The 27,500-nt window shown below is 42.9% G+C and overlaps 2 protein-coding genes across 4 annotated transcripts in view; one reads left to right on the forward strand and one right to left on the reverse strand.

The window, feature by feature from the left end:
• nalcn (sodium leak channel, non-selective) overlaps positions 1-17,135 on the reverse strand; it is a 72,188-nt gene extending 55,053 nt beyond the window's left edge. Inside the window, exons 1-11 of one of the 3 annotated variants that reach the window (XM_060039942.1) lie at positions 16,997-17,013; positions 14,190-14,313; positions 13,910-13,971; positions 12,952-13,092; positions 12,401-12,583; positions 9,701-9,784; positions 9,169-9,308; positions 8,199-8,327; positions 5,964-6,115; positions 3,452-3,594; positions 2,862-2,966 (exon numbers count right to left, since the gene is read on the reverse strand). In XM_060039942.1, coding sequence (XP_059895925.1) covers positions 2,862-2,966; positions 3,452-3,594; positions 5,964-6,115; positions 8,199-8,327; positions 9,169-9,308; positions 9,701-9,784; positions 12,401-12,583; positions 12,952-13,092; positions 13,910-13,951 — 1,119 coding nt within the window. In that variant the 5' untranslated portion in view covers positions 13,952-13,971; positions 14,190-14,313; positions 16,997-17,013. Of the gene's footprint in view, positions 1-2,861; positions 2,967-3,451; positions 3,595-5,963; positions 6,116-8,198; positions 8,328-9,168; positions 9,309-9,700; positions 9,785-12,400; positions 12,584-12,951; positions 13,093-13,909; positions 13,972-14,188; positions 14,314-16,996 lie in introns of those variants that run through there. The other 2 variants (XM_060039943.1, XM_060039944.1) reach the window with 2 other exon arrangements.
• Positions 17,136-18,002: 867 nt separating this feature from the next.
• The window catches only part of itgbl1 (integrin, beta-like 1), a 36,747-nt gene continuing 27,249 nt past the window's right edge, over positions 18,003-27,500 (forward strand). The window contains 2 exon segments of the mRNA XM_060039459.1: positions 18,003-18,319; positions 20,683-20,879. Of these exon segments, the coding sequence (XP_059895442.1) occupies positions 18,228-18,319; positions 20,683-20,879 (289 nt within the window). The 5' untranslated portion in view covers positions 18,003-18,227.

Raw genomic sequence — 27,500 nt, forward strand, 5'->3', positions numbered from 1 at the left:
TGTACAGATCTGGTTTGTTGCTCTGAATAAATGCTGAGGATTTCTACCCATTCAAATATATCTCCCCCCTAACAATGTCATAACACCTAGCAACGAGTGGCATTGTGTTTCACACAAAAGAAAAGAAAATACCTTTTGTTTGAAAGAGAGTGCCCTGGTTTGGATTTGCCTAATCTCTTGGTGCTATTCTGTCCTAATATTTATCTAAACACACTTCTTCTGATTATGCATGTAGTAGACTTTTCTCTAGGGATGCACGATATATCGGCAGTGATATCCTTATCGGCCGATGTTAGTCATTTTTTAACATATCGGCATCGGCCCAATAAGTAAAACTGGTCAGATATTAACAGCCGATATTTATTTCCTAGTCTAGTTGCCGTTGTGTGTGTTTTTTGCAGCTTGTTTGGTCATGTGACATTGTCAGTGACGCAGCCAGAGACGCACGGAGAGGCAGTTTGTCACCTTAACTGAAAAGAATCAATGTCGGCGGTTTGGATGTTTTTTACGGTCTCAAATTAAGGTACTCGAATTGTAATATGCAGTACGTGCAAAGCAGAAGTAATGCGCGCAGGATGCCGTGTCAAATCATTATACACATTATCGTAGCGAAATACAGTTTCTGTTTTCTATCCGGAACCGGATATGTTTATATTTGGTTCTCCGGATCAACAGTAGGGCTAGAACCGAGTGAAAAGACTACAACCAACCTCCCTTGATATATTTGATTTAGCCTATTTCACAGATTTGAGTTGAAATTGACTTAAACTTAAAACAATTTTTGTAATTTATTAGACAAGTGTCTGGTTTCATGAATATTGGCAAATTTGATTTAAGTTATAAAACCTTGTCAAGATATTTTGATTTGTGATCGTTATTGTGATTTATGATCCAAACTTTTTCATAGATGCAAGTTGTAAAAGTAGCCTAAAACTAACACTGTTCGTAACTTGTGTTTGTTATGGATGCCCTGTAACTTGTTGAAGAAACATTGTAAATAAAGAAAGAAATAACTTTTTCATATCACAGTGTTTACATGTTCTTCAGTATACAAAATCATCATAGAAACTTGTTTTTATACCAATATCGATATCGGTAAATATCGGTTATCGGCCGTAACAGCAATTTTAATATCGGATAACGGTATCGGTCAAAATTTTCATATCGGTGCATCCCTACTTTTCTCCAGTACTTGTATTTTGTTACATTAAAAGCAAGTGTTATTAAGTTTGTGTAATCTTCAAAGAGTGCTCAGTGTTATTTGCAGCCAGTCAGACAGGGCTAATATCTATAAGCTACAGCACACAGATCCAGGCTGCTGCTCAATCGAATTGAGCACTCAAAGACTCTTCAGCTTTATTCTTATGGATGGAACTCATTGTTTTTGTAATCACCTGATTACAAAATCCTTGCAAAAAGATGCAATCATTTATTTAATGAATCCCTCTATTGTGTTTGTGTCATCCTTGGTAATAAGTGGTGCGGTGATGATCATTCTGGCAAGGACAGGAGTGGTGTGGTGTGTGTGTGTGTGTGTGTGTGTGTGTGTGTGTGTGTGTGTGTGTGTGTGTGTGTGTGTGTGTGTGGGGGGGGGGGGGGGGGGGGGGGGGCGCTGTCAAGCCGGCTCCCCTTGCAGGATATCAGTGGAAGGATGTGTATTGTCTCAGACAGTGATTGACAGTTACATGTTACACACAGGCTAATTACTTTTTTCTCCCCGCTCAGATAAAGATTAGGGCATAACGATGGCATTGTAATTAAATTTGATATTAGCGGCTAATTGTTTTCAAGGTTGTAACACTCCATCCGGTAGGAAAACACCCAAACAAAAACGAGGCCTTTAAGTTAGCAAAATAGTTTTTATGTAATTTTTGGGCCGCGGCTTCAAGCATAGTACACAACACAGACCTCACAGTCCGAGACAAGAAATGCCAACACCATCAACGTTTTGAATCATGTTTTCATTTAGCAGATATGAGTTGTAACATTCAGAATACCTGGTTTTCAGATACTTCCTTGACAATTCTTGATTGTCATGTTTGCAGCCAGCTACCCACATTAATATATTGGCCAAGATATGAATCATTAGGAATGATTATCCTTATAAAATAGTACTCTTTCAATCACTGCTGGGTGAATACCCCATCCAAATTAGAATTGTAAATTGAAATGGAAAAGCATCATTGAGACAATGAAGCTACTTGTCAGAGATTATCAAGCCAATCACACAGGAACATATTGAAAATGTGCACACACACCCACACACAAACATTCACACTCACACAAACATACCCATTTTACATTTTACAGTGCATATTTAATGTTTGTATTTCTGTGTTTAGAATGATTCATCTCAATACCCTAATTTCAGTCTTGCAAGTCTGATTAATATTTAAAAAATCTCCATACTCCAGAGCTTATCTCTGTCTCATTGACTTTCATGCCTCAGTCATAACACTTTCTAATCCATCTTCAAGTCCTTTTTCAAACTGTTTATTTCCTCTTGATTTCATCCAAAGCTAAAAAGAGGCCAATTCTGAAGCCTTCTCTGTCACTCTAGAGAAGCCTGTGAGTCATCTAAATGGGCCAATCAAATGCTTGTCCAATCACTGGAAAAAATTAACAGCGTGCTGAATGGCCCTCCATTATACTGCTAAATGGATTCATACAGGGTGGTACGCCGAAATAACATCAGGAAGTGAATGGCGCGTACAAAAGGTGAAAATCACAGACCAGTCACCGGTCAAGCCTGTCCATTTGCAAATATGAAAAAAAACGAATGAAGATTTTCCTATGTCTGTGCACGGGTTTGTGCGCGTTGATGTGCGGGTGTGGTTGTGTGCGTGCGTGCAAAGCCCTACTTGTGTCGTGGCCGTGGAGGTGGTGCTGCTCCTTGACCCCCACATCTGCTGGAACTGCACTCGGATCTCAGCAAATGTTTCAATGATGACAGCAATGAAGACGTTCTGGGGCAAGAGAGAGTGAGAGAGAGAATAAGTAAGAGAGACGGGCAGAGGGAGCAATAAGGGAGAGTAATAGGGAGGGTAATAGAGAGAGAGCGAGAGATATAAAGTATGCGAGACACAGAGGGATGGATAAAGTAATAGAACGAAAGAAAAAGTAGCAGAGAGAGCGAGGGAGAGTGAGATATAGTGAGTGCGAGAGAGAGAGAGAGAGAGAGAGTGATTAAGTAATAGAGAGAGCATCAGAGAGAAAAAGAGAGAGAGGGATTCAGAGGATTGAGATAAAGAGCAAGACAGCAGGGTGTTAGTTCCCAGGCTTGTACTTCTTAATCACCAGCTGTCATTTCTTGGAACAATCTCACAATCATCGCTTCTGCCCGTCGCTCGGCCACAGGTTGAGGAGCGGTGATGAGAAGGAGTGTAGGTGGGGGCTTGGTGAGTCGGTTGGTGGGATGAGGGGGGGGGGGGGGGGGGGGGCTGTCACTTACTTTGACAAGCCAGGCAAGGAAGAAGATGAGGGTTATGAAGTAGAAGTAGGAGCGCCAACGGGGGAAGCTGTCGATGGCTCTGTACATGAGGAACACCCAGCCCTCCTGGGAGGCAGCCTCGTACACCGTGAAGATGCTCGTTCCTGCAGGGCAGAGAGAGACAGAGACACAGACACAGAAACAGAGAGAGAGAGAGAGAGAGAGAGAGAGAGAGAGGCCGAGAGAGAGACAGCGACGGAGACAGAGACAGATAGAGAGAGATAGGGAGACAGAGATAGAGAAAGAGACAGAAAGAGAGCAAGAGACAAAGACAGAGAGGAACACACAGAGAGAGAGAGAAAAACAGAGAAGGTGAGAGACAGGGAGACAGAGAGAGGGAGACAGAGAGAGACAGCGAGAAAAAGAGAGACTTATTTTTAGTAAACCTTATCGCAACAATTTACATTTTACAACTTAATCTTTTAGCTAATGCAACTCGTACAATATATGGATATCATCCTATTCCATTTAAATAAAATGGAGACGGAAACAGAAAGACAGAGAGAAAGAGAGAGCGAGGGTGTATCTAAGAAGAGATAGAGGGACAAGATATTGGGAGACAGGAGCGAAACAAGAGATATTTTTTTGATAGAAATTACTATCCTCTCTGAACTCCTCACCTGGCCGACCCACCCGTCCCTAACCCCCAAAAAGCCGTTCGAGTGCCCCACTCCAATTACCGTGGCGCTGACGAGCTCACGCCTTTCAAACAGAAAGGGCCCTGGGATTATCTCGGAAATTGTGAGCGGATCATAAGAGCGAAGTCTACTCATAACCACATCTAAGCTTCTTGCCTTCTTTTTTTTCTCCAAAAATAACTCCCATCTTCGGAGACGGATCATGTTCAATTTCAAAGTGTTGCAGAACCAATGAAAACGATCATTCTTTTTTTAAATTATTCACGAGAATTGTGGCTGGGAATACGACGTGAAAGCGACTTTGTAGGCTAACACCGTGGTGAAAGAAATGGTGGATTTCTGCTTGGTTTCTACTTCAACCGTGCTCATATTAAGGCTTTTAAATTTTCTTCTCCTTCCCAGATCTCCAAAATAACTAGTGACTTAGAAATGCTGGTTTTTAGGATGTCAAACTGCGGGGGCTGAAAGTGGAGTAGTGATAGCGTTGAGAGGCACTTTGTTTGTATGCCTCTGTGATGTTATTTTTCTTGGCCAAACACTTGCAAATGGCACCCAATAATGGGGAGGACCTTGTTGGAAACAAGACAGAGGGACTTAAAGAGCCGAGACAAATTACTGCTCACAGGAAAGGAGAATATTCATAACAACACTTCAAGCAGCCGCTGGTGAGCTACTTGGCATTTTAATCATCACCTATCTGACACTCTTTGAAAGATATTTGGCATTTTTGTCTGTTAATTACAGCTGATATTTATGTCCCTCCAATTAAAAAGCAAACATCTAATGAGATGTTTTTCTGGGCCTTACTACATAGACGGAAATGTAGCACAATAAGATGACCATTATACACAAACTATTTATATTTTGAATGAATAATTAGAAAATATTACTAATATTACTATTATCATTACTGACAATGCAGTAATGATAAAAAACTATGATGAGGATGACGATGAAAAGGAAGATGATGATAATGATATTGATGTTCATAAGATAGATCTGTGTTTTTTAGATGAAGGTATCCTGTTATTCTAACATATCCGTATACACGGCAACACAGGTCTAACTCCCCTTGCTCTACCCAGCATGTCTCTGTCTGTATTGAGGTATGCTGTGAGCCAAGGCACTGCTAAACCTTCGCTCTCCTTCACAGCAATGTAGAGATTAGAGATGCTGCACTATGTAGCAACGCTGGTTTTAGGGCCTAGCTCAGGCGATAAGGATGCGGCATGCGGCTAAGTGGTGTAGCTGCACATCAAAGCCCATGTAGGTGACTCTCTTCCCCGCACTGTCTATCTCTCTCCCTTTTTCCATCTAGTTCCATTTTTTTCTATTTTCCTTCTCTCTGGCACTCACTTTTTGTTTCAATCTCCTATTTATTTACCTTTCCCTCTGTCACCCCCTCATTATGTTTATGCCATCTCCTGAAGACACGGACACACACACATCTCAAGCATCTCTGTGCAAACATTCCTCAAATGTTTCGTGTTATTCTTGTGTTTATAGCAAGATTTATGAGTGTCTCTGTCTGTCCGTCTGTCTGTCTGTGTGTGTGCACATGTGCGCACGTGTCTGTGTGTGCATGTGTGTGTGTGCGCACGTGTGTGTGTGTCTGTATGTGTGTATGTGCGTGCATGTACACGTGTGTGCATGTGGACTCACACGTGTGTGTGTGTGTGTGTGTGTGTGTGTGTGTGTGTGTGTGTGTGTGTGTGTGTGTGTGTGTATGTGCGCATGTGCGCGCGTGTGTGTGTGCATGTGCACCTGCGTACGTGCATGCTTGCGTGCGTGCCTGCATGCGTGCGTGTGCGTGTGTTTGGTGTGCGTTCCTGTACCTAGTTCGTTGAAGCCGCTGTACCCCAGCTCCTGCCTGCTGAGGCCGTAATCCTCTAAGTTGACACACTTGAAGCCAAGCGGACAACGGTAGCCCTCCCCGTCTGGGGAGCAGTGGGTGTCTGGAATAGCCAGGTTGTTCCAGGACACATTTCTAAACAGAGAAGGGTGGGGGGGAGATGTGCCTGTTGTTGAGTGTGTTCCTGATGATTTAACAAATTAAATGGAAGACATTACTAAATGTTTAATGAGCCCGGGTTGCGACGGATCGGAGCAGCCGCAGATGCAATTAACGAACAGCGAGGTGTTTTTCAAGTGTTCTGAGGGGTTTGGAATTTGAATTTAAATCCCCGTAGCAATTTCTATTATTCACATCCCTGGCAGTATTTGAGTCGTGGAAGTACAGAGGGAAACTCATACAGTACACAGTATTCACACACCCACACACACATATACACACACACACACTACCTCCCTAACCCACTGCCAATGCGTGATCGCCTTCGTCACCATGCGTCTTAGCCACAAGTGTTATTCCAGGGCTTGCACGATTTCTTTAATGACAATTAATGTCTTCAAATTGCCCAGCCAGACATTCATCCAAATTGTTTATTAAAGGCTACAGGATGAGAAGGAATAATGTATTGCCGTACCACAAAGGGCAGTCACAGGCATCGTCACCAATCCTGATGCAGCTCATTATGCGGGCTGGCATAATGGCGCCTACAACAGAACCGTTTCAGGGAAATCACCATTCCTCATAGCAAAGGAGTGATAAATGATGCACCCAGAGAGAGACGGAGGGTCCGCTAATGCCATGAAATGACTTATATGCCAAGTCCAACATCAGACCAATGTGTTTGGTTGGGATTCAGGATTAATCATAGTTAAGTCGCCAAATTGTAACAATTCAGGGGAAAAGAACATCGGAAATCCATACCACGCACGTTATATGCTGACTTTGGCATAGACCACACAAATAATTCATACACGCATATTATACATAGATATACCCATATTATACTGACTTCTTCTATTATTGATGTGTTGTCTGCCTAATCAATGGGAGATGAGGATGGGAAATGAGTTTTATATTTTTCTACCAAATTCAAATAAACACACTGGGATTTCATGCAAATGCCCCAGTGATGTTAAGCCAAGGTCAAGTGCGACCGACCAGAGATGGGTCGCCTGGAGTCAGACAGGAGAGGGAAGGCCCTGATTCGCATACAGATCCCTTCCATCCAATATAAATAGCCACAGCACTGCTAGCCTTCCATGTCGGCGCTCCCGCAATCCCACCCAAATCCCCCGTGTGGGAACGGCTGGGGGAAGCTCTGGCTGTTGGCGCCAAGGACGGATGACTCAACACGTCCCGCGTGTCGCGATGTTTCGTGCGAAATAGGTCTAGAATTGGGGCTACGTGCAAAAAGCCCATGGATGACTGAAGGGAGGGGAGGCTACACGAAAATAAAGCACAACCGAATGACATGGATGTAAAGAGAGCCACATTTGGTGTTACGACGGGATATATCGAGGGGGCCGACGGCTGCGCTATCTGTCGTGATGGTGAAGAGTGGGGGAGTGCAGTGTCCGTGGGGTATTGACATCGACTGCCAAACGGATGTCAGAGACTGATTGGGGAGCAGGGTTATTGAACACACTATTCGCTTTAAAGCCACCACAAAGCTCATATGTATGTGAGTGTTAATTATTTTCCACTGTTCATTTGCTTTGTCGATTGGCTACTGCTCTTTTGATTACATTCTCAAGCAAACATCATAGCCTCCATTCATAAGGGCTGGCCAGAGCATGCATGCTACCGCACATTCACGGAGGTCCACGCCATGAATAATATCCTAAGGGATTCTTTGTATATAAGAACATATATACATACAAATAAAATAAATAATCAGCATCTTTTTTTGTATAAAAAAAGATGTATATGTGATTTATTTGCCAGTCATAAAAATGAGTCCTCAATTAAAAATTGTTAATGCAATAATAAGCATCAACTAACAATTAACTAAAAGTTAATTAACAGTTCACCAATGGTCCTCAAATCATTGACTAATTGTGTTCATGTTTATTTATTTCATGTAGGTAACAGTGTTCAAGTTAACCAAGATTTTAATGAGTATATTATTAAATAGTTAGGGTTAGGGTTAGGTCTAGGGTTAAACTTAGAGTTAGGGTGAGTGGGTTATGGTAACATGGTACCAAGGTGAGCTGTTTACCCTTCCGTTGTGTCGTTGGTAACACAGTGGTGGTTGAACGTTCCGAACATTTGAACACCCAGAATTCCATAAAGCAGGAGAAAGAAGAGCAAGAAGATGGACACACTCCAAATCTGCTCTCCGGATCGCCTGAAGAGGGAGAGAGACATTGAGAAGCAAAGAAGAGGCTTTGAGGTGGGGTCAATATGCTAAGTATCAGGATCTAAGAACGTTAAAGAAACTTAACATTACACAAAGGGATGTAGCCAATACACATCTATCGATACTGTGTCAGGAAAATGTCAAAAAGTATATCAAAGTCACAATGTGTAAGATTGAGCACATCTCAGTTAGTTGGCGTGAGGCTTCTGTCCCTAACTGTGCAACTGTGTGACACAAACAGCGTAGCACGGAAGGCTTAGGCTTGAATGGGAGGGGTTTTGGGAGTGGCAATACTACCATTTCTGTAAAAATATTCGTTCAACATTTCTAATGTGTCTTATATAGGATGTTATTTTATAATACATTTCTAAAAACCAATATTGATCAGCATTGAATACAGATATGTCCAGGTTATTTAAAGCAACAATCTATTTCAAGTGCTACACATTGCAAGTTTAATATACATCTCATATTCGGCTTATGTCGAAGAACTTTAGGGCGTTGGTCAGAATCGCAGTTTTGTGTAGTTTGTGTTGAAATTCCAAAACACCATCATTTCACCCACTTGCCTACATAGCCAGTAGGGAACATAGAATCCACCTATTAAATCATCTTGAAAGAATATCGATTGATAAATTACGGATTTCTGTACGGCATCACTTTATGCAACTTATGCAATGGATAATCATGGAAGTCAGGCATGCCTTGAATTCTTTGCTTTACGTTTGCTGTGTCTCAAAACTTTCTGCAACCATTTCTAAAATTCGCGGACAATTAAGTTGCATCCATTTTTCATCCGACCCTAGAGCAAATGAAGGCCTTTTTTTACTTGAGGATATTTGTGATGCGTGAGCGAGGAAGCTCAAAGCGAAAGTAGATCCTGAACGCCCGTATCATGATGAGTGCTCTGGGAATTCTCAGCATTCCCCAGGGAGACATCTGATCGACGAGCTCCGCAATCTCAAACACCTGTGAGAGGGGGAGAGAACGAGGGAGAGAGAACGAAGATTGATGAGCAAGGGAATTTCTGAAACAAACTTGCGCTACAATGGCGAAGTGAAGGGCAGTGACAACAGGGAATAGATGCAATAAAATCCGCTACCGGGGTACACATGAGAGGAGAGGGTAGGGTGCTCAAAACCCTGCCATGGGGACTGGGTTCGATATTTGACTGGCCGGCATCCTTGAGCAAGTGTCATTCTCCTTAATGGCAAATGTCTGAAGTGTCCCTGCAAGTCACTTTGTGTAAAAGCTTCTGGCAAATGACTGAAATGGCTTTGTTTATGCATCTTATTTCCAGGTAAGTAGCTGAATGAAAGTGTCCTCTAGTCTAAACGACTCAATAATAAAAAAGTATATACCTGCAACACCAGGGACACCCAGATGAAGAAGACCATGAATCCGTCAAACATGCACCAACGGTCTTTCCCATAGGAGTTGTCGCCCTATACACACACACAGACACGTGGAGGCGAAGGGCGGGACGAGGGACACAGAAGGAAAATGGAAAGGGATAAAAAGATGTGGAATTGGTTCAATATAGCAATTCAAACACATTACACACATAACTTAACTAAAAACATAATTTATATATATCAAATAATTTATTTAACTTTAACCTCAAAAACACCTCATTTGCGATTTGTTTGACAGCAAAATACATGGTCCTCAGACACCCACCTTCTGAGCTCGAAAAGCAAAAGAAGAGCGCAACAACTAGGAGCACAACAAATGAGATGTAATAACTGCATGTGAGATGAAGGTGGACATATTTTGCTAAATGCTCAACAACACCACACATAAAAAAAAAACGAAAACATTGTCTAAATGACTTACACGCCGAACAATGATTTCAGAGCCAGCCCAATGGCATGTTGATAGAACAGACACGTAATGATTAAACGGCTGAGCCACGAACAAACTGAAATACCATGGGGCCAACAAACATGGACATGCTTAATTAGCACCTAAGAGGTCTATCCGGACCTCTTCAAGGGTCGCTCTTCACTGGCTGAAAGTCTGCAAATAGACGGGTATTATCTGGAACACTTAAGGCAAAAGGTTGCCTTTTGATTCACCCCAACGAGCACAGAATAATGCATTGCAATGAATGGCACTGCATCGAGAAGTCGGCTTTGCACAGTGAATGGCTTGTTTATCTGTATTAAGGGAGATGGTAAATTGCTCATTGTGGCACACAACTGCTTCCGGAAAAGGTGTTTTATCAGAAATAGATAAATAATAGTACACCAGTTGTACAATTTGTGTGTGTGTGTTTATGTGTGTGTGTGCTTGCGTGCGTGTGTGCATGCGTTTGTGCATGTGTGTTTGTGTGTCTGGTCTGTGTGTTTGTGTTTGTGCTAGTGATTGTTGCTTGTGTCATCCGCGACATTGTGACTTATGTCAATAATATGAATGATGACGCCCTCAAAGTAAAACCATCAATCATATCGATAATGTAAATAATGGTGTGCATTGGGAGTAACCTCAAGCTGATACAATTTTTTTTCTGAATGATTCAGCCTCGGGGTAGTACATGCATTGTTCGAATAAATAAAATAAACTTGGCCGCCACGGACGACCGCCATCATGCCATTAAATAACAGCTGCGGTATGAAGGGATCTCTTTGAAGCAACAAATGGGTTTTCATTTACTTGAAAATACCTCATGCACAATCGTCTAGAGCTGTGCGGTTTTCAATGAATAATGATTTGCAAATATGCAACAAAACGATCATCAGTTTATCATTTTGTTGCATATTTGACACCTAATATTGCATAACATTTACACAACTGATTTGCCTGATGGGACAAAACTCAACCTAAACACAGTTTGGATCAATGTTATATGGCAAGCTAGCGAAAGAGGAATGAGGTCTGTGTTTATTGAATATGAACATATCTGAGACATGCATCTGATTGCAATTGACTGAAATACAACCTGAAAAAGCCTTTATATCTTTCCACATACTGATTTATTTCAGACAAAGAAGTGTGGTCTTTATATTTTAGGTTAGGTCAATTCCACAACTGATAAGCCATCGCTAGTGCGAGAACCAGCACAAACTATCCAAACCAATAAATGATATGAAGCGAATGCAATAAACATCAATTGTCAAGTTGTGCCTGATGTTGGATTAAGAAGCATGTTTGAAAATAATATTTTTTAGTGGCTTATCCCCAAGGTTACACTGATCTCAAACGCTATCATCATGTAAATATCTTGTTTACATCCAAGCGTGGACTAAAACTTTTGTAATCAACAGACGACTACCATAATACAACCAATGTATAAGTAATTCATTGACCTCAGCCATAATTACAATTAAGCAAAGAGCAGTTTAATTATCACGCTTGCATAACATCGAAGCAATACACTCTCCAACTTAAAGAGAATCCTGTCGTCTGCTCGATATAAGAGGTAGTATCGACCCCCGAAATAAACAAAAGGCAGAAATGTTATTCAAATTACACTGCTGTTTCCCGACCTGGACAAAGATTCAGTGCATGGTGCGGTTCTGCCTATGTGTTCATGGTATCCTTGATTTACCAATTAGGCTGTCCAAGCCTTCTAGGGCTGTAATTAAGGGTTCTTTATCTGCCAGCTGCCTGGCTGGGGAAGATCCTATTGCACTTGATTTCTTCCCCCTGATTCCCACAGTTAAGAGGGGCCGCAAGAGACAGCATTATTGAAAAAATAGACAGGCTAGAGTTGACAAAATAAAAAAATTAAAAAAAGAACAATCATGTGATGGAAAGACATGATTTATTATAATTCAATATTAGTATAAAGACGTGGAAGACATAGAGAAAATTTGGGGTTGAGGCTTTTAGGCTTCCAATTGATTTTCCTAGACTTGGCAAAGTTTGTGTAGCTTTCGAAAGCTTTCGTCACGTGCAGCTAAAAAGGACAACAATACAAATCTGAATCCATCAATATGAATTATTCCTTATTATTGATACATATTGATTATTGATTCCAAGTCTCTATAAAAAATTACAAATAAAAATAATAAAATTATTTTTCAGACAGTCCCTGGCAGGCCCCCCAACACGGCTACCTTGATGATGCCTCGGATGTGCATCTTGGCGATCATCTCTGCCGTGTAGAGGAACATGAGAAGCGTGTCCAGCGTGAAGGTCACATACTGCAGCGGCGGGTAGTGCTCGAACGTCTTGGGCGTGTTCATGCACACCGAGATCACGCTGAGGATGGCGCAGGCGCGCAGCAGCGTGTGCACCCACTGGCAGCGGGGCACGGAGTTGGCGAAGGAGATGAAAGGGCCGGGTGTTGGAGGGGAGCGATAATGGGTTGGTATTCAGGAGAAAAGAGAGGGATTGGAGGAGGGAAAAACTTGCTAAACTTGCTTTGCTTGACGGCATATTTGTTTTTGGACATTTCATTAAATGTGAGATTTCTAAGAGCACACACTTGTTTGTGTACTTGCAAGCCTATTACCGACTAATTCAGTTCCACCGTCTCGCACGGCTGGTCATTTATTAAATTTTCGAGGCAAAGTAGATAACAAGGGAGAAAACACACTGAAGTGTGACCTGACTTGAAAGGAGAAAACGGATCGGGCTGACTGAGCACAGCCACCCAACCACTCACTGGCTTGTTGATCCAAAAGATGTCAGCGCTGTCTGCGAGGGTCTCGTCGGGCCCAAAGTCCGTCATGGGCTGGGCCTCGACCCGGGAGCTCTGTTTCCTCTTCAGCATGCTGGGGCTAGCCGTGCTATACAGAGAGTGGATCTGACCGAGGGGGAGAAGAGTGGGTGCAACACACACAGTGACCAGGGCTGACAGGAGACACAGGGAACTCTGGCTGCATCCAAGTCCGAGCATTTACATATGCTTATACAGTGAATTCACTAATGTGTACTGTGTGTGGGTGATTCTTTTTTAAAACAAATGTAATCTCGAGCAGAGCCATTAGGCTTGATTTATCTGCAGACACATCTACAAAAACAATTGAACTGTTACTTAAACACTGTTGGAACTGAAGAATGCATGGGCTTTAAAAGCTGGATACAACTGGATAAAGCACTTAGCTTTGGAAAAGGAATCTTGAGTATGTGCATAACGCACAATAAGCGACCCGGACTTGAATGGACCAGAACAGAAGTTTTACAATAAGTTTTGAACAAAAAAAGAAAAGAAAAAATAAGAAATGTGTTGCTTTGTTAAATGGCCACCGTGATGAACAACATGGCACACATGAGACACTGAACGAGTGTATTCACGTCGGAACAGCACCAGTAACTTACCACTAGTACATATCATCCATGGGTGTCACCGCGTTGAACACAGTGGTGTCAATAGGCTGTGCACAACTGTCGGTACAGTATGTGTAATTGAGTTTAACGTTGTTGTTATGTTGTGTTTTCCCCAGGGTCATTATTTGGATGGGAGTGTGCAAAGCAAACCTTTGCTGATGCTTTTGTATGTGTGTGCACTTGTTTGCATGTGAGCTTGTGTGTGTCAAGCTCACAAACCAAAAGTAAGGGCAGCTTTAACAGAAGAAAAAGAAGAAGAAATGACACCTTCAATGGAGACAAAGCGCACATACCAAAGGGAAAAGTAAAGCTGAAATTGCTCCACCACTGCACATAACATGCGATCAGGCATACCCTGTAAATAACACACGACAGTTAGTCAACATCATGGCATATATGGTTTACAATACACTACCAACATCTACAGTATGCTCATATAGACAGGAATGCCCACCATGTCTGACACCGAGGCATATATGCGACACGTTCTGTGAGTGAGTGACTGAGTGAGTGAATAAGGTGTCGTGGGAAAAAAAATGGATGAGCTACAGAGAAAGGGATCACATGACTCACTGTGAGGCTCCTCATTGGTGCGTTCATCCCCAGAGTCACAGAGGCCAACCAGAGAGAGAAAGATATGGAGAGAAAGACAGCGAGAGAGCGAACCAAAGAGTGGAAGATCCTTGGCACAGAGATCCTGTTGTAGTAGTCAGTGAGTGGTAGAAATCAAAACAGTATTGAAAAGGGGAGGAGAAAGAGAGGTGACAAGTACAAAAATACAAAACATTAGTCTATAATATACCAGTAGCAGCCCAACAATAATGCCGCTAAATGTATTATATATGGGTATTTATCAATGATATTATGAATACATAATGAGTTTTATAAACTTATTTTCCCTAACTTTCTACTATAGTGTTCCTACAACAGCTACCAATCATGGCATTACAGATTTGAAATATCAGGCAGACAGATTCCACTTTGAAAATTGGGGCAATTCACTCCTCCAATGTACTCACAACTTATTTCAACCTAGGCATCATTTAGGTAAGCTCAGAAGAATACTATATTTTGAAGTGCATTTGTAAATGTCCAATTCTGTACAAGCCCATTTGATTCCAGCACAAAACTTGGCAGGATCAGAACAACGTGTTAAGACAGACAACCAGAGAGACCAAGCTTAACAGCTTTGCCCTTTCTCTATCATTCTCTGCCCCCCGCAAGAAAAGGAACTGTCCTACAGGCTGCAAGCTTCGTGTAGTCAGAAGCAATTTGCAATGTAATTGCTACACTTTGCATATGCTGGTAGGGAATTGAAGAGTGAAAACAAAATTACAGGGTGTAAGTGCTATAATGTGGGTGTAAGATGGCAAAGACTGCAATTATTTTCCCATTTGGAGAGGGGACATATTCCTCACGGGCAGGATGCAATCACTGGGCAGATTAATTGTAACTTTGAATATCTGCTAGCTTTGAAAAAAACTATCTGATACTTTGTCAAACTTTCTTCGTAGGAGTTTATTTAGCACTCAAAATAACCTAGGTGTAGCTGTCAAATTATAAGGGAGTAATCAGTGGACTAGAAAAAGCTAGTTTAAAACAAGGACCATGGGCAGAACACGGACCATCACAGCGTTTCAAATGGCAATTAATCTAATAAACTCAAAGATACGTCAACAGAGTATTGAACAAATCAACATGGTGTATTTAATGCACACACACACACTAGAAAAACGGTAGTATATGTCACTTAGTAGTAATGAGCAGATTGTACCAATTAAGTGACATATGTGCATGTGTGTGTGCGTGTGTGCGCGTGTGTGTGTGTGTGTGTGTGTGTGTGTGTGTGTGTGTGTGTGTGTGTGTGTGTGTGTGTGTGTGTGTGTGTGTGTGTGTGTGTGTGTGTGTGTGTGTGTGTGTGTGTGTGAGATATATACCAAAGTGTTTCTAATGTAGTTTGGGTGAATGCCGGGCAAGAGAGCAAGCAGGCCTTGGTGAATGCTTTGTATATCCAGTAAGAGGAGGGTCGGACTGAACCCCAATGTGTTTGTGTAATTTGGCTGGGATGTGAATAGCCGTGGGCTACAGTATAGGAATATAACCTACCACAGACCAACTGAATAATTAACAACACATTGAGAAATCACACCCAGTACAATGGTGCCTTTAATATATGGAGGCCTATGCAGACTGCCAAGAAACAGGATTACTGTGTAATTATAAACACAATTATTACCCTGCCTCTAACATTAGCACAAGTAAGTTTGCTAATAAACACAAACATGAAAAAAACATTTGAATAATTAAACACCTTCACAATGCACGGACTGGAGTAAACCAGTCCGTGCATTAACCCCATGAATCAATCAAAAAAGTTTTTCACTGCTGTACATGACTGAAGTGACATTGCCACGCAGTAAGACCCACATTCGTGGTATGGACAAGATGAGCCTGGATTTGAAAAGTCATGCCAGAGGACCAAACTATTATTTTTGCTTGGCAATAATATCCATTCAATGATAACTGTTTGAATGGCTGAATTACTTTAGCCATTACGTAGCATAGTGAATTATGTCCACCGTAATCTATTATTGCAACCGTATGTCCATTAGTAATGGACAATCTAGGCATAATTTGTATGTCCATTAGTAATGGACATACGACTGATGCCTAGATTACGTTAAAACATCTGATCTGGTATTTGTAGGTGCAAGCGCTAAAAATGTAGTGTTTGTAAAACAAAACATCTAACTTGTAAGGTGAGCTAGCCTTCACTATTAAAGCTCAATGCACAATGTGTCACATCATCTGTACAGGGCCTGGTGCCGGCCCAAGCAAGGCAAGGCCTTCAGCACCATGAGAAAGCATCATCTCATCTTCATGTTGTATCCAGAAGAAAATATGCGACGCAAAAAGGACATTCATAACACGACGTCATTCACAAACCCAGCGAAACAACACCTAATTTAAGAGACCCCTTGCTCGTCCGTATGCTTATAGATAAACGGACACCATCGACAGAACCACGGTTACTATGGAAACGGATGGGAGCTAAGTCACCAGGCTACATCGAAGATAAACACGCAGAAGGACACCTCGTATGTTGACAGTAGGCTAGCCGATCCCTCAACGTCTCCACGATAACGCTTCGTAACCTTGCATTAGTATAACGTGACCCTCCGAACATTAACAGTAGGAGGATATTTGGCAAGGCCTACTAGAAACAGCAGCGGGTAGCCCCGCACTACACGTATCACTTCCTGGATAACACCAGCACCCGGGAAACGAGCGTCTCGCGCATCCGCGAGAGAAAGGCGTTCGCTTGAGCAAAATAACAGGAAGGGCGAAGGGTCGTATTCGAAATATATTGTAACACTTACGTGAGCTATTGGTCCCCTGTTGTTGTTTTTTTTGTCGTCCTGCCCATGACATCAGCTGTTTTCCGGGGTATTGTAATCATGGAGGTGTGCGGCGGGAGCGCGCGAGCCGCATTCACATCAGCACCAAGCCCAGCAGATGCAGTTGTAGCGCGCGTCCCCGACAGTAGCTTATGATGATACATGGGAAGAAATGCCATGTTTTTTTTTTACCTAATGAGAAATGCCAATGTTTGTTTTATCATCAGAGCTGCAACTTATTCAAAACATAATGTTGTTGTCTTTTATAGCGGAATTTATACTTTTTAAATAGAAGAAATGGATGGGGACATCTCTCTGTCTTCACAATGTGCATACCAAAAAACTGTAGGGCTACTAGATTATTGATTATCTTAGGCTATTAATTGGTTAAGTTATTAGCCTATAGAAATATGTCAACATGACTAGAAATCCTTCTTGCAAGATGTAAGCTACTTACAATTCTCAATCAAGTATTTTACAATCATCATCTAAATAAAATACAAGAAACCACGCATATGTGTGTAGACTGTTGCATTTATCAGTGCCCAGTTCCACCCATTAGATGTGAAAAGTGAGCTTACTAATAATTATGAAAATATAATAATTAGAATGATAACTTATAAAGCATTAGCTGATAGTACTGACATTTCATTACTTCTTTGGAAATGATTAACTTGCAGTTATATACTGCATATTGAAACATACAGCTTGCAAATCCACAGCAAATATTTTCTTTCACTTTCAATGAACCACGGTTGTGGTTGTTTCATCTAACTGTTCCCAAGTGTTTGAAGTGGTATCCCCTTATAAAAATAGTTTGCACATATAAAAAAAGGGAAAGGCCAAACTCAAGTCATAAATAAATACAATTTTATATAAGAAAAGAAACCTCAACAGAAACATTTGTCTGTTTTCAATGAGTTCTCCAACTGGTGACTAAACTTTTGGTTCTGGCAGGTTCCCTTTTCCACTCCCAGCCCAGGACTCTTGTCTTAGAGTCAGAGCTAATCAAAGGCACTTGTACGGAGCACACTGCCGACCTCTTGTAGGCTTTAGGCCAGATTCAGCCAGTTTTTTTCTTTCCTCTCTTCTCCTTTCCTTCTATACCCTTCCTATTCCCTCACACCCTCTTTCTCCCTGTCTGCTTAGAGAAGAAAAAAATTTAGGGAATTCCATCAAGTCATTTGACTTGAGGTTTTCTGTGGGATTAACCATGCACAGCAGGGCTTTGGTACAGTCCGTGTTTGTTCCTCTGCTGCTGATTCTACTGTCCGGTGTCGAGGACAGTTTGCTGCAATCTTTGAGGTGGGTTTTCACTTGTTTCGCATTTGCTTTTATTTTCCCTTGTCTCCTCGGGGAGGAAGCAGTAGAGAATGGACGAAAGACAGAACGAAAGGAAGGGGTGAGAGGTACAGAGCTCCGCTGTCAAGGGGAAACTTTTAGAGAGGAAAATGTGGTCAAACATTTGACTGTAGGTTGTTCTTTGTTGTGCTATTTCTCTGCGTGGCTTTGCCTGTCGGCTTTCAAATGACTGCAACTGCAGAGAGGAAAATAAATGTGCTTTAACAATCCTATAGGAGGGCATATAAAGCAACCCAAAAAAGAGAAAGATTCAAGGGTAATCGTTCAAATAGTACATCAATGCATACCTGCATCTGTTGTATAAATGTGTATGAAAGGTACATTCCTGCAAATTGTGTGAAAGATGACCAAATACATTTGGACAAAAGTGTAATACAAAGGAGTTATGTGTCAGATTCCTCCACCGTTTGTTTTATAAACCTAAACATAGAGTGTGAGATCTGCAATCTGATGCAGGGCATGTAAACTTTACTCAGCTGCAGTAAGGTACAGTTTACTGAAAGCAGGTGCACGGGTTCACGGATGGCGCAGGGGTCTGTGTTGAATAGACCTCCGTTCTGGTGTTGGAAAGGACAATGCGGCTGAACCAACATGTATTGTTCCACTGACAGTCAGACAGCTCCTGGGAAGCCAGGTGAGATGGTGTGAGGCTCTGTGTGCACTCAGGCGCAACTCAAACCCTGTTTGTTCACTAATTAACTTACAAAAACCGCCTGACAGAGGGAGAAAAAAGGGTAGGTGTGTGGGTAGGTGTTTGCTGTTACAGGAAGTTAGCTTCACAGGCTAGGACTCCGAGCTGGATTTGGTCCTTTTTCAAAAAAAGAGCTCCACTGATTCCCAAACAGGAAAGCAGGCCTGGGTAGGAATAGAAAGGAATGTCAGAAGGCAACCAAATGAAACAAATCTCGCTGAGTGAGCCCTTGGAGTAAAAACAAAGCAGCAGAAACAGCTGCGGGAATAGGCTCAGGCGATCGTGCTCTCTTTGATTTATTACCATGATGCTTTACTCTCCATTTTGTTCCCACCTTACTTTGAACTGTCCTTCTTTTTTTGTTGACGTAGAGAACACAGCATTTTTGTACAGTGTATTTCTTGGTCTTTATTTTCTGTTTTTCTGCATGCAACTGTAACCATGGTTACAGTTACATGCAACAAATCAATTTATCAGTTTCTCTCTGAAATATTTTTGTTTTCTCTGTTTACCAATACAATTCATACATTCTGGAAACTGTAAAATATCAACCAATTAAGTAATGACGGCAAGGTTTATATGAGGTCCCACCCCCTGAATACATCAGTATACCATGCATTAGTATATCAGTGGCCTTGGAAAGCTTTGGACAAATGTATTCAAGAGATCGAGATTATCTTCCCAAGCAGGATGCTAAACCTCCAGAGAAAGAGAGTAAAAACAGAGCAAGAGGGGACAGAGGGAACGTCTGGTTGTAATTACAGTGGTAAAACTTTACTCCCATGTCACCTTGAACCCATACCGACTCTATAGGAGGAACTTTCAAAGGAAAGAAAATCGAGAAGTTCACGTGATTGGTCCATTTTTATAGTCTCATGTGGGACAATCTTTATTCATCAGCAAATACAAACATTATGGGTTCCATTATTGAAATTGCTCTGTCTGGTGATATAAACGAAAGCCTGCAGTCAGCAGACAGAATAGATCAGATGTTGAACTTGGCTATAGGGAGCTAGCACGTGTGCTGCAATTGAAACCGTGCGCTTTGCATTCTTTTCTCTTCGTAAACATTCCCACCAGTCATGGCACTGAGCAGGAGTTTTGTATTCCAGTGAAGAGAAAGTTTCGGTTCGAAACAAACTGGAACGACAAATCATTCGGTCATTTCTTATCGATAGGGATCGTCGAGATATGGAGAAATAGACGTGGCTATAGAAGTAGACAAATAGACACAAATACTGGCCCATTCCTCTGATTGAAAGTGAGGCAACAAAAACCCATAATATCGGGCTTACTTAATTCCCATTAATTCGTATGTCTATATGGCACTAGTGGAGGCATTACCACCAGTCTCCATTACGTACGACCGCCTCAAGCTGTGAGCGGGTGCCTGGAACCCTGGTAGGAATTCCCTGCAACACACAGGAACACATTGCAACAAGTACAAATGAAAATAACATTGCAACGCTCTGCCTTCCAGCACAAACTTGAAGCAGCTCTGTTGCAATATTTCCTTCTACCTTTCCCTTTGTTGTATGCTGATTGTGTCACATCATCCCTCTCTCTCTCTCTCTCTCTCTCTCTCTGGCTCTCTCTCTCTCTCTGTTTCTTCCAGTCAGGGTGCATGTCGGTTCTCCACGGAATCCTCGCAGCGCCGCTGCCGGACCCCCGATGGCAAGATCTGCGGCGGACGGGGGGACTGCGAGTGCGGGGTCTGCGTTTGCAAAGCGACGGAGCCCGGAAAGTTCTTTGGGCCGCGCTGCGAGTGCCACGACTGGTTGTGTGCGACGTACAACGCCAAAGCCTGCAATGGTGCGTGCAATAATGATGTCATGATACACACACACACACACACACACACACACACACACACACACACACACACACACACACACACACACACACACGCAGAAGTAGTAAGGGAGTAACCAGGTCAAAGCACGTTCAGGTCCTTTTCTTGTGTTTGCCTTGGCGTTTCTCAACGGAAACTACTAAGAATGGTTGAGTTTCGACGTAGTGGGGAATACTGGCTGTGATATTGAGCAGCCATGTGTGCAGCACAGGCACACGCGGGGCTCCACGTGTTCCGCCCCTGACTGGAATTCAGATCATCTGGTGGTTAGTGAGCAGCCAGTAAGTGATGCAGCAGATCTCCGGGAGGCTGAGGCCGGGCCGGTGTGGCCGAGCTGACAGACCCTCCAGATGCCTTTTTAATGTAGTCCTTCTTCTACTGCCAGGTGTGTGTGGGTGTGCAGGGGGGAAGGGAGCATGATATAAGGTATCTTTAAAGTAAAAAATTTCGTCTTTGAAGATTCCACCTCATTATTTTAGTCCTATATGGGCTCTTCTAATGTAATAGAAGAGTGAATCCATCGAATATCAAGACTGGTCGTTTTTTGCTTACCTGCTCCCTCACTTTCTCTCTCTCTCTCTCTAAAGAAAGAGGGAGCGGGGTAAAGAATCCATGAAGCCACTTTGAACCTGCTCTGCCCCACCAAGCCTTACTGACAGCATGTCTCGTAAAACTGCAGACCGCCATCCTTCAGTAACCCTTAAAACTCAAAAACCCAAGGACACACTGCAAACAGAGAGAAGAGTGTTTGAAGATATATATATATGGATACATAGATGTATAAATATACATAAATAGATCAATATATATACAAATTTGTAAGACTCTTGAAGCAAACCTGGGAGCCTCTTGGGGCGCTAGGACCCTCGACATCAAAAGGTGTGTTGCTGTGTTCTTTTTGAATGAAAATCAGTGTGTTGGTGTGAGTGTGTGCTGGCCTGCATGTGTGTGTCTGTGTGTGGGTGTATGCGTGTCTGTGCGTGTGTGTGTGTGTGTGTGTTGGTGTGTGTGTGCGTGTGTGTGTGTGTGTGTGTGTGTGTGTGTGTGTGTGTGTGTGTGTGTGTGTGTGTGTGTGTATGTGTGTTTGTGTGTTTGCGCGTGTGTGTGTATGTTTTTAAGTGTGTGTGTGTGTTTGTGTGTATTTGCATGTGTGTGTGTGTGTTTGTGTGTATTTGCGTATGTGTGTGTTTGTGTGTATTTTTTTGGTGTGTGTCTGTGTTTGTGTGTGTGCGTGGTGTGTGTGTGTGTGTGTAAGGGAGTGTGTTGGATGTAAGGGGGAGGAGTGATTTATTTGGGCAGACAGGTTGGCTGCTGTGAGCACCTCATTATGGTTCATCGGTCTGGCGAGGAGGAGGCCCTGCTTCGGCCTGATAATGGGGTTTCACTGTTACACACACACACACACGCACACACGCGCACACACACACAGCAAATGGAACGTAAAGACGCATCCAGAGAGGGAAGGCAGACACACGTCCCCCATGCATGCACTGCACACTCTCCCATTTGGAAATGTACACCCGCAGCCACGGAATATATTTGTCTGAATCTGAAAGCAGGGGGCATTATAGCCTCACCCAATCATCCAACCTCCAGCCCCACGGCCCTCCACCCCATCCACCCCTCCACCCGCCCCCCTCCCCAGCCCGGCCGTCTCCGTGGCCCATGCAGTGCTCACTGGGTCTGCTGTTTGAAAGCGCCAGACAATTTCTCCCCCTCCAGGAGTCTCTTATCTCCAGCTCTCACAAATGCCCGTTGATAAGATCCTATGGATTTTCCTTCTGAGGGCTAAAACTGTGCTGGGTCATTTTTTTTTTCTTCCAAAGACATCATCTCTGCTGGCATTGAGCTGTTCTTTTAAGACGCTCTCTGCTGAGTCTGCCATGCAAGGTTGTATGCAGGTCACATGATGTAAAATGGCATGATGGAAAGATGTGGGAATAAATTTAGGAATGGGAATTTTTGACTAATTGAGGATTACTACTGCACTACTCCAGATTAATAATGTCATGTCTTATCTCGGTAAACGGGTGTTTGATCTTCCTTGACCAGTCGTGTTGCTTTGGGGTGGGGATGGGTATGCGCACAATTAGCTAACAGCGGACACAAACTAAGCAATAACTTGTAAATGTAACTTTTGCTGTAGCTCCTGGGAAGACACACTAAAACGTCTGCTCAGGAGACGTTCAATTCAACAAGCTAGATCTGCCAATGTAGAAGTACACTCATTTAATTCCTATTCCGAAATCTCTATCTTGCCACTCGCAAATCACTTTCTCTCAGGTAGAACATCTTGGAACAAATATATTGAATCGTAACATAATCATTGTAATCAGGGTTATGGCCCTTTCAGTTTTTGTCCTCCGGCCCGGGCTCCGTGCCGTCTCCCCCGGAGAGGTTCTGCTGTAACATAAGTGCACTGCTGGATCCGAGACTACTATTCCACAAACCAAATGTTCTATCCTATGTCTGCTGTGCTAATCCTCCCTGCTCGCTGCCCTCTATGCTCCGGGAGAGATGTGATTTTGTGTTCATTTTGTTCCACTAAGAAAGGAGAGCCAAGGGTAATGGCTGAGGGTTGCAAAGCACCGAGGGGTATGTGGGCTGTCAAAATGGAAAGATTTCCATTTCAACTGGAAACCCTTTAGATTGAGATTAATCTTTCTCCAATAAGGGGGGGGCGGGGGGCATTTAATATTTTCCAACAAGCTTTCCAGCCTTTTTAATGATTGTATGCTAAACAGACCCTAAATATGCCTCTTTTTACAGTTTTGAGTTCATTAAAGCGGTAAACCCCGCCCCGACATTTCAGTTGTGTTTGATTCGTCCAAAAGAACCACACAGCTATCCACCCACACAACCAAAACCAGTCTGAGTAAGATGTTTTTGCAAATATGTTTAATAGGACTAACGCAAACCAACGTCAAATAGGCTGGTGTTCCGCGCCGTGTGTTTGTCTGTGTGTGTGTGTGTGTGTGTGTGTGTGTGTGTGTGTGTGTGTGTGTGTGCGTGTGTGCGTGTGTGCGTGTGTGTGTGTGTGTGTGTGTGTGTGTGTGTGTGTGTGTGTGTGTGTGTGTGTGTGTAAGGTAAGGTAAGGTAAGGTAACTTTATTTGTACCCGAGGGTAGATTTGGTTGCAGGTAGAAAGAAAGAATTGGCTGCATACACACACACGCAGACAACATTAACATGTGTGTGTGTGTGTGTGTGTGTGTGTGTGTGTGTGTGTGTGTGTGTGTGTGTGTGTGTGTGTGTGTGTGGTTGTGTGTCTGTTTGTGTGTGGTTGTGTGTCTGTTTGTGTGTTTGTGGGTGTCTGTCTCTGTGTACAACTGCGTTTAGCATCGGGATCTTAAAAAACAAAAGCGACCACCCATTTTTTTCTTCTCTGTCTCTGAGTGAAATAATGACCTCCAGTCACATCTGTTCCCCAGCTGTGCAAAGAACCAAGCTTCTTGTCATTTCATCTGTCCATTGGTGTTTGAATAGGTTGCTGTTGCTTTGTTTGTTTTTTCAGCCTGTTGTCTGCCCGAGAAACAGCCGCCTTCCTGAGACATGGCGCCTCCAGACTCCACAATGCTTTCCTCTGAAAACTGATTTCTGCTCGACAAGATGTCTTTACAGAATACCTTTCTATTATTCCACAACTGAAAGCTGCATGAGGCATTTTTTGTGTCATACCTTCATCAATCACCATTTTCCTCACTCTGAATTTTTCTCTGTCTTTCACTCGTTCTCTCTCCCTCTATTCAATCTGTCTCATCGTGTCTCTGTAAGTGGAAATAGTTGATTTCTTGTTCCCTCGTTCTCTCTCTGTTTCTGTGAGTACTGGCCAGGTCCGTTCCCCACTGTTAGATCCTTAACTGGTAGAACACCCAGCACCCTGCAGACAAGCAAAGGAATCGTTATAACCAAGGTATCCGCCATTCCTGCAATGGTACAGGCGTAGCACCCAAGCTCATTAGAGTTATCACGGCGAGGAATGATTTTAATAGGAGTTTAGTGCCACATATATTTGAGGTGCGAATCAAAGTTTCATCGTGGGTGGAACTTTACTGCCCACTAAACGCTTAAATTGGGGTCAGGTCAAAGTGTCTTCTATCCTGTTCCTCGGCAAGCCCTGCTGCTGATGTGTGCACAAAAGCCAACTGTCTCCTGACATTGCAATCTGCTACTTGATGATCTGAGACCACTTGTTCATGTCCGTTTCTTTCTCCATCCGAGCGAAGCACTCGACGGGCCGTGGCACATCACGCTAGAGACCAAACCGTGTCCTTTTGATTTGGATGCGTGGGCTTTGTGTGTGGTTGCACCTCTTTTTTTATGATTATGTTTCCGCCTTGACTTTCTTTCTTCCTCGCTCTCCCGCTCTCTCTCTCTCTCTCTCTCTCTCTTTCTCTCTTCCTTTCTCGACACACACACAAACACACATACACACACATATACACACAAAATCTCGCTTTTGGAGTTTTTCCTCCAAAAGCGATTCAATTTGTTACCATTGCCTCAAGCATCTCTCCCCTTCCAGAGCAAGAGGAAATATTATGTCAACTACACACCTGGGACAGTCAGCTTATGGCCGACGTGGGTTCAAACCGAGCGCTGTCCCCTGTCCTCTCTGACCCAATAATGACTGGCAGCGACTGCCTTCCCAGAGACACCATTACAAGACATTACGTCAGAACTCTCCCGGCTCCCCTTGTTCTTTTGTTTGCATTTCCTCTGACATGTTGTGATGATGTGCTATAATTCAGATGTGCGGGGCTCTCTAAGAGGTGCCTGTACCGTGTGAGTCACCTAATGGTCGCAGTGTGGGCTGCAACCATAAAGAATTGCACTCAAGACGGCCCAAGGTGAAATGTGTTTCAGATTGGGCCTGATTATAGTATCCAACAGCCTTATTGCGAAGCCGAAGGGAGCTAGCGCTGCTTACAGCCCCCACATGCACGTGTGGATCGGTGCGGTGACATTCAATGTGCCGTGCGCATTATTAAAGCAATATGCTTTAAAAGTCTTTTGATATGTGTATAGTGCAGAACCCAGGGAGAAGAGATGAAGGGATGAAAGGCGAATGCTCCCACGCAGAGAGAAGGAGTTATTACCTGGGACAGGTGTCTCCTAGATGTGGCCCGCAGAACAAGAGATGACACGTGCTGTCGTTTCACGCTCCACGAGGCAGAAGGGGAAGGCAGGCGAAAGAGGGGAGTCATTACTCACTACAATGGATATCATGTTATGTGAAGAAAATGATCCAAACAACGCAAAATGGGAAATGTCATTGAGATAGGAAGCCTCGGGGGTAGAAAGATAATTAGCTCTGGGGATTTTATTGAAATTATATTATTGACAATGTTTTCAAAAGGACCATTGTGGAGAATGGTGAGGGAGGCTCAGAAGTTTAACATGAATTAATATGTCATTTGTTCGATGTCCTGAAAATGTCTCATGATCAGGGGATTTGAATTATGTAATACATACTCAGTCAGAATATACTAGTTAGTCACTGAGCAAACACTTTGAGCCAACGTGAATTCAGTGAATTCAGATGCAACAAGGAGCTATTAGGGGTGAGCTCTCCCTATGATGGCAGAGCCAGACCTAAATTGTATTCTTTGAATTGTTTTTCTACATTCATTGTTTTTTTCCGTAACATGGAAACTGGGCCACATTTAAAAAGAAAGATCAACCAAGATTCATTAACAGTATGTTCCAGACAAAGGACATATTTACTTGCCTATCTCTCTCTTTCCCTCTAAGTAAACACACACAATGTTTACCACATAGCAGGTGGTGTTGGTGGTGACACCCAGACCCTAGACCCTGAACATTAGCCTGTCGGATGACTCACCGCCCCTCTCCTGCCATCGACGGTTTATCATGGTTACGCTACATCGCCTGTTATTACCGCCACAGCTGCGGGCACCGATTTACCCTCTCCAAACACCCCCATTGGCTGTGGACGAGAGCCGGTCGTAACTCAATTGGTCCCGGCAGTGTCCGTCAGAGCAGCGTGGGAAGGTCCCAGGCATCCCTGAGCAGTTTTGAGTTATACTGCTCCAGGGGAGGCAACACAGGAAAGACCTGCCGCGTGTGAACGGACATCCCGCTACCAACACACACAGACTCGCCTGCCCACCGGATAAATAGGATCCAATTTATGTGTCAGAATGATTGTGAGGCTGAGATTAATGGGGGCCGGTGGGAGGTGGTGACATTGTAATATCCTGTTGAATTAAGTCGGGGTTTAGAGAGCTAAATCCTGATTTAGGTCTACGCCTCCAATCCCTGGCTTTAGTATGATTTGATCATCATTTCTTATTTATTTTAAATTTCATGTAGCCTACACTGAACCCAATTTTGGGATTCCCAATTCACTTTTATTCTTTATGGTCCACCAGCCTGTGATGAAAACGATCGAATAATGCATTGAGTTGTTAATAATAATAATAATAATAATAATAATAATAATAATAATAATAATAATAATAATAATAACAATAATACTAATATTAATAATAATAATGATAGATCACAAGAAGTGGTTTGGATCTGCATCTGTATTGCCAGATATAACCACTGTCTCCT

This window comes from Gadus macrocephalus, chromosome 20 (genome assembly GCF_031168955.1).
Source record: "Gadus macrocephalus chromosome 20, ASM3116895v1".
Classification (NCBI taxonomy): domain Eukaryota; kingdom Metazoa; phylum Chordata; class Actinopteri; order Gadiformes; family Gadidae; genus Gadus; species Gadus macrocephalus.